The sequence below is a fragment of the Macrobrachium nipponense genome, chromosome 2 (assembly GCF_015104395.2).
Source record: "Macrobrachium nipponense isolate FS-2020 chromosome 2, ASM1510439v2, whole genome shotgun sequence".
Taxonomy (NCBI): Eukaryota; Metazoa; Arthropoda; class Malacostraca; order Decapoda; family Palaemonidae; genus Macrobrachium; species Macrobrachium nipponense.
Window position 1 is genome coordinate 130,258,082 of NC_087201.1, and position 7,653 is coordinate 130,265,734.

The window sequence follows — 7,653 nt, forward strand, 5'->3', positions numbered from 1 at the left end:
CTACCAATTGCCTTGTCCCAGACGGATGACATTTCTAGGTCATTGTTTATCATCCATCATCGACGAAAGGCTGATTAAGCTTCAGCGGGGGAGTGGAGAGTTATTTCACCAGGGAAAAATAAAAGTGCAATGATAATCTCCATGAAGATAATATATGCAAAGTCACTGGGAAGGAAGTAATCAAATTACTCACTCAGTCGGGCATATTCACTATTTTGTTCCCCCCAATGTATGATATATAATTAGTCATTCCCGAGGTATTGCAACACCATGAATAAAGAAAAAATTCCTTGGATTTGTTTTTTTAAATTAAATGCATTCTAATGATCATTTACTTCTTGTTCAAGTATATCCGTTAAATTATTTTGAGATTACGTTGAATTGAATTATTTCCTCTGAGATCTGAAAGGTTTTCATCCTTAATTAAAGAACTTACGTGACAAGCAAAATTAACAATGAGATCTACAGTATCAGGTTTCAGATTTGTCTTTCTTTCTAATTAAAAACTTAAGACTCAGAATTACAGACAAGAATTTCCTGTGAGCATCTAGCACAGATTTCCGGTGTTTGTCATTGCCGGAAAGATACTCACTTCTCTATCTCTTTTTCTGAGTGATAAGTTTTTATTTAGAAAAGAGAGAAAATCTGAAACCTGATACTGTAGATCTCATCGTTAATTTTACTTGCCACGTAATTTCTTTAAGGATGAAAATCTTTCAGATCTCAGAGGATATAATTCAATTTAACGTAATCTCAAAATAATTTAATGGATATACTTGAACAAGGCAGAAATGATCATCAGAGTGCATTTAATTTAGAAAAAAAAAACATTTTAGGAATTTTTTTCTGTATTCATATATATATATATATATATATATATATATATATATATATATATATATATATATATATATATATATATCATCATCATCATCATCATCTATCATCATCATCTCATCATCATCATATCATCATCGCTATCATGGCTATCATTCGACGATTCGAGTATGAATGCTCTGGGATGTGGTTGTTGATGGGTTCTTATGTGGCTAATGAGACCAATTCTCGAGCCACATACTCTGTCACAATTGGGGCATGTGTTGTTAGGTGGGAGTGGAGGCTGTGAATGGACCTGACGAGCTTGTCTTGCAGCTCTACGGTTCTCCAGATGCTTTCTGGTCTCTTCATAATTTTTAATTCCATCTTTCACTTTAACTCTCCAAGCAGATCGCTCCACTGCTTCTGTCTCCCATGTTTTATAGTTAATGTTACATAGTTTTGAGTTGTCTTTTAAGCTGTCTTTGAATCTCTTCCTTGGTAAAAGAGCTGCTTAGGCAGGCGGCTATCTTCCATTCTGACAACATGCCCTGCCCATCTCAACTGGCTTTTTATTATAATGGCCTCAATACTGAGGCAGTCGGCCTCTTCAAGAACACTTACATTAGTGCGGCGGTCTTCCCAAGTTATTCTCAAGATGTTTCGCAAGGGCTTTAACATGGCGTCGGTAAGTTGTCCAGGTTTCAGAACCATAAAGAAGGGTAGGTAGGACTATTGCCTGATATACCTTTATTTTGGTGTTAACACGCAAGTCATGATCATCAAAAATTTTCTTGCGTAGTTTTCCAAAAGCTGAGTTAGCACATCTATATTGGCATTTGAAGATAGATGACTGCCTAGGTATGGGAAGCGGTCTACACTTTCTAAGTAGGTGCAACTCTTATGGCTTCAGTTTGGGGTGGCTGATATAATACTTAGGTTTTTCTGATGTTGATGGAAAGTCCAAGACGAGAGTAAGCATTTGCAAATGTATTCAGTATAATTTGCAGATCATATTCAGTTTGAGCACAGACAGCGTTGTCATCTGCATACTGAAGCTCCAATAGCAGTAACATTGACTTTAGTTCTTGCCTTAAGCTGGTTGAGATTGAATATTCCTCCGTCTGTTCTGTAATTGATGGAGATACCTGGAGGCAATTCATCTTGAATGAGGTGCAAAACAATAAATATGGAAAACAAGGTAGGAGCAGCGACACAACCCTGTTTTACGCCTGACTTAACTTTGAAAGGATCAGTAAGGCTACCGTTAGCCATTACAGTCACCAACATATTATCATGCAGTAGCCTCAGGATCTTTATGAATTTTGGTGGGCATCCATATCTAGATAGTATCTCCCAGAGCAGCTCACACTTGACACTGTCAAAAGCTTTTGTCAGGTCAATGAATCCCATGTAAAGGGGTTTTTGTTGTTCTCGACATTTTTCTTGCAGCTGCCTCGGCGAGAAAACCATGTCAATTGTACCACGAGCAGGTCTGAAACCACCCTGAGACTCGGGTAGGATCTTCTCAGCTAGAGGTGTTAGTCTTGTTGTAAGAATTCTTGCTAAGACCTTTCCATCTACTGACAGGAGGGTAATTCCCCTGTAATTTCAACAAACTGATCAGTCCCCTTTTTTCTTATACATTGTGTTGATAATTCCATCTATGAGGTCATTTGGAATTTCCTCATGCATCCATATTTTTTCAATTAGTTGGTGAATTTGACGATGTAAGGTTGGTCCTCCATATTTATATATTTCGGCAGGAATGTTGTCGGGTCCCGCAGCTTTGTTGTTCTTCATAGAGAAGATAGCCAACTCCACTTCCTCTAGAGTTGGTACCACTGCAAGTTTCATATCCAGTGGGAGACGAGGGAGTTGTTGTAGTACATCCTCGTCTATCACAGGGTCTCTATTAAGTAGTTCTTCAAAATGTTCTTTCCAATGACACAGGATTTCATTATAGTTTTTAAGGAGTCGAGTGCCCTCTTGACTACGTAAGGGTGCTAGCCCTTGGGAACTTGGCCAAAATATAGTTTTCATTCCACTGAAAAGGCTTCTCATGTCATTTCTGTCAAAGAAGGAATGGAGCTCATTTGCTTTGTCTGTCAACCACTTATTTTTCATTTCCCTTGTGGCATTTTGTATCTGAGCTTTTGCTGTGCGGTGTATTTTCTTCTTTGTTTTAGACTTTGCATCATTCAGATGTTCAAACAGATATTTTCTGGCCTTTTGAATAAGCTCTTGAATAGCTGCATCATTCTGATCAAACCAATCTTGATGTTCGTATTTCTTCAGACCAACTGATTCTTTACATGCGATGATTATGGAATCCTTAAATTTACTCCAGTGATCAACAATATTGGGTGGATATTCCTGTTCTAGTTTATTAGTGAGACACCGCTGAAGTTCAAGCTTATTCGAGTCGTTCTTAAATGAATCAACGTTAAACTTCAGTCGCTTTAGTGCACGCGCGTTTCTCTTTTTAGTTAATATCTTCATCCTAATACAAGAGTATACCGGGCGGTGGTCAGTCCAGCAGTCTTCGGATCCTGTCACTGATCTTGTAAGTAATACATCCTTTCGATCATGAGATCTTACTATAATGTAATCTAAGAGATGCCAATGTTTAGATCTTGGATGTTGCCAGGTGGTTTTAAGTTTATTTTTCTGCCTAAAAAGAGTATTAGTTACTACCAGATCATGTTCTATACACTTCGAGAGTAGGAGTGTTCCTTTTGCATTAATTTTGCCAACACCCTCTTTTCCAATGGTACCTCTCCAGATGTCACTGTCTCGTCCTACTCTGGCATTAAAGTTACCTAAAAGGATTACTTTGTCTTCATTTGGGATAGCTGTGAGAACCGTGTCTAAAGCGGCATAAAATAATTCTTTTGTTTGATCCTCTGCAAGTAGGGTTGGAGCGTAAGCACTGATCACTGTGGCATGTTTATTTCCCTCAAGATTTAGTCTGAGTGTCATTAGGCGTTCATTTATGCCACTTGGGTACTCTGTTAAACTGAAAAGCATGCAATTTTTTACAGCAAAACCTACACCATACTGTCTTGGTGTTCCAGGTTCCTGTCCCTTCCAGAAGAATGTGTAGCCACCACCTTCTTCAAACAGTTGTCCCTCACCAGCGATACGAGTCTCAGAAAGTGCCACTATATCTAAATTAAGTCTATGGAGCTCCCTAGCAACAAAGGCAGTTCTGCGTTCGGGTCTGTTTTAATTTTCATCTAGTAGTGTTCGTACATTCCATGTTCCAAATTTAAGTTGTATAGTTCTTCGAACGCAAAGTGATGAGGCCCCCTGGATGCGGTTTACCAGGCAGGCAGGGTTGAAGCAGACTATGTTTAGGGCACCTTTTCTACCCCTGTCCCCATTCAGGGTGAGCAGAGTGGATCCTAAAAAGGGCTGCTCAGACATGGATGCCACTGCCGAACAACTCTCCTGCTTCATCCAAAAGTTGAGCGACTGAACTAAGCATCCACCGCTGATGTGCCAGTTGAGACTAAGAGCTTCCAGATAACACAATCCTGCCCCCACCATCTCTTCTAGTCGCCGGCAGACTTGAAATGCCCCTCTAGTTGTACTTCCCAGAGGCGCCTGTGCGTGAGATTGTTTAACGTGGATACACTGCTGCACATACAGGAGACCCACGAGCTTCACTGTAATGGTTGTTGTCCAGTAGCACAAATGATTGCGACAACCGCACCCCCTTACAGTTGCAACCTTTCTTCCGCTATTGCAGCCGTTGGATTTCATATCAATGTCCTCTCTTCCGCCTGCCTTACCGTTGAAGGATTTGGTTTTACCTCAGAGTTTCCTTCTCTCAGGAGGACTGTCAATCAAGACTAATGAGCTCCCCCTACCCATGGGTGCAGTTTAATGTCATGCCCAGGCTTAAATAAAAATTTGAATTTCTGTCGAGGGTTGGCGAGGTAAATACATGTATATATATATATTATATATATATATATCATATATATATATATATATTATATAATATTATAGATATATATTATTATATATATATATATTATATATATATATAGTATATATATATTATATATATATAATATATAATATATATATAGATCTATATATATATATATATATATATATATATATATATAATATATATATATATATATATATATGTTCTTTATATGTATATGTATATGTATATATATATATATATATATATATATATATATAATATATAATATATATTATATACATATATATTAATTGTCATGGTAATCGCTTTATAGCAAGGAATTATATATTAAAAGAAAGGAAAATGCATCTTTGAGAAGGTCTGCAGCGAGGAGGCATTCGCGCATGTGTTGGAGGCGCCTGTTCTCATGATTGTTCGAGAATCTCCCAGGTGTGTTATTAGAACTCTGCATGCGCTGTCGCGTCACTAGAGATGCAGCGTATTATGATGTAATTGTCTAGATCCTTCTAAAAAGTTCCTGCTGACTCAGGAGTCTGTAACGATCGCTGGAAGGTATATGTATATAATATATATATGCCCTGAGGCAGTAGAAGGGATCAGATCATCAGAAAGAAATAAGAGAAGAAGGAAGAGACGAAGGATAAGAGAGGAAGAAGATGCACAAGAGAGTGTGATCGGAAACAAGTTAACTCGTCCATAGTAGAGAAGAAGGAAGAGACGAAGGGTAAGAGAGGAAGAAGACGCACGAGAGAGTGTGATTGGAATTGAGTCAAGTTGTCCACAGTGAGAGAGAGAGACAGAGACAGAGAGATATTCCGACGTTGAGCAATCCTTCAAAGAAACGTCCTACAAGTGGTTTTGAGGAGTAACCTGCCCTTCGAGTATCAAGAATAGACATTGCTTTCTGCACGGAGTCAAGAAGACGACTGAAGGTCTTCAGTTCTCTTTTATGAAGCCATCGCTTCGAGCATTGATTTTCGACAGCTGCAAAACTGGCCAGGAAGTATTTCATTACCTCACTGTTTCCCCAGTTCACATACTGTAAGATTTTATTTTTGTTATGTAAATAGGAGACACCATTCTGCATTTATCTTTGTTTGTAAGCTTATAAATAAACTTCTGTTCTGTTTGGTTTTCTTTCCATATTCATATCCCCAGTTTCACTTGTTAGTGTTGAATCTTTTATTGTTTATCATAATAAAGAACTTGTAGTGGACCACGGTGTCTGTAACATTATTGGCGACCCTGCCAGGATATTCGGCACCGTAACAGATTGAGACGGAGAATATAATAAGAACCAGAATGAGTGAGATGGTGAAATAGTTTATTGAATCTGGTAAGCTTCTAGGTCTAGAGGGGAATGATCTTCGTGAGTATGTCAAAAGGAAAGAAAGAGAAAAGTATGAGAGAGATGAAAGAGCGGCTGAGAGAGAGGAAAGGGCAGCTGGGAGAGAAATGCAGCAACAAGAAAGGGAGAAAGAACGTAAGCTTGAGTTGGAAATAGCTTGTTTAAGGCAAAGTACTCTTAGCCGTCAGACAGGCGAGAACAAAAGTGGAGCTGATGGTTTAGGTATGAGTGCAGTGCTGAAGTTAGTACCAAAGTTTGATGAGGAAGATGTAACGACATATTTCATGTGTTTTGAGAAGTTAATGGAAAGAGTAGGTTCTCCTAAAGAAATGTGGACTATATTTACAGTCAGTTTTGAGTGGTAGGGCACTTACTGTGTATAGTTGCATGCCTAAGGAGGAATGTGATGATTATAATATCGTGAAAGAAACTGTTCTTAGTGCGTACAGGTTAGTACCCGAGGCGTACCATAAGAAATATAGAAGTTTGAGAAAGGACGAGAATATTACGTATGTAGAATACGGTAAGAAGTTAGAAAGGCTGTTTTGTGATTGGTTAACTTCCACTAAAGTTGAGGATTTTGATGGTTTGAAAAATTAGTGTTGTTAGAAAACTTCAAAGATAACGTATCCCCTGAGATTAAGCTTTATATAGAAGATAGGCGAGAAGTATCTTTTGCAGGAGCAACTAGGCTTGCTGACATATATAGTTTGAGTCATAATTTGAGTGTTAGTAAGAAGCGAGATGATCCTTCGTCTGGTAGAGTTCTATTAATAGCAATGCGAGTAAAAGTGGGTATTACTGTTATGCATGCGGAAAACCTGGTCATACGTCTAAGGTATGTAAGAATAAAGTGGCATTTAGTGGCTCAGAATAAACTTGTTTCCGATGTAATGGGAAAGGGCATTTAGCAAGAAATTGTGCAGTAGAAAGGAAGGACTTTAAGAAACCAGTGTCTCTAGTTAACCTTTCATCAAGTAGGGATGATGTGGTGAGAGAAACTAGGAAATTTTTTGGTGAATTTCTGTCAGAAGGTGTAGTTTCCTCTCTTGGAGAAGTAGGTTCGAGAGAAGTAGTCTTGCTTTAAGACACAGGAGCTGCTGTCTCACTAATTAGGAGAGGGAGTGTGCCAAACAGGTCAGAAATCAATGTGGAAGAAAAAGTCATGTTAGGTGGATTTCCAAACACTTGTGTCTTTTGTCCTTTGTTGAAGTTAACTTAGAAAGTCAGGTAGTGTCAGGATAAGTGAAGCTAGCAGTTGTTGACAGTTTGCCTGTTGATGGCATTGACATTATTGTTGGTAATGACTTAGCTTTATCCAAGAATGTGAATCCTGTTGTGAGTGAGATTCCAGTGCCTGAATTGGTAGTAACTAGGTCAGGTTTAGCTACAGACATAGACTATGGTCATAGTTTGCTCATGGATTCGATTGAGTGTGAGTTCTTGGATTCGAACGAGTGTGATAGAGGTGGCGAGGTTGATCTTGGCGTGAATGTGGCCGAGAGACCCGACTCTATCGGTGGTG

General features: G+C 38.6%; 1 protein-coding gene across 1 annotated transcript; it reads right to left on the minus strand.

Annotated features, from left to right (window-relative positions):
* Positions 1-2,439: 2,439 nt before the first annotated feature.
* On the minus strand, positions 2,440-3,798 carry LOC135221312 (uncharacterized). Its single transcript, XM_064259117.1, has one exon. It carries the CDS (start codon positions 3,796-3,798, stop codon positions 2,440-2,442), a length of 1,359 nt encoding a protein of 452 aa, XP_064115187.1.
* Positions 3,799-7,653: the final 3,855 nt, after the last annotated feature.

Bases quoted from the DNA above. Each gene is read 5' to 3' on its own strand.
- LOC135221312 (XM_064259117.1), bottom strand. From the start codon at position 3,798: ATGACACTCAGACTAAATCTTGAGGGAAATAAACATGCCACAGTGATC.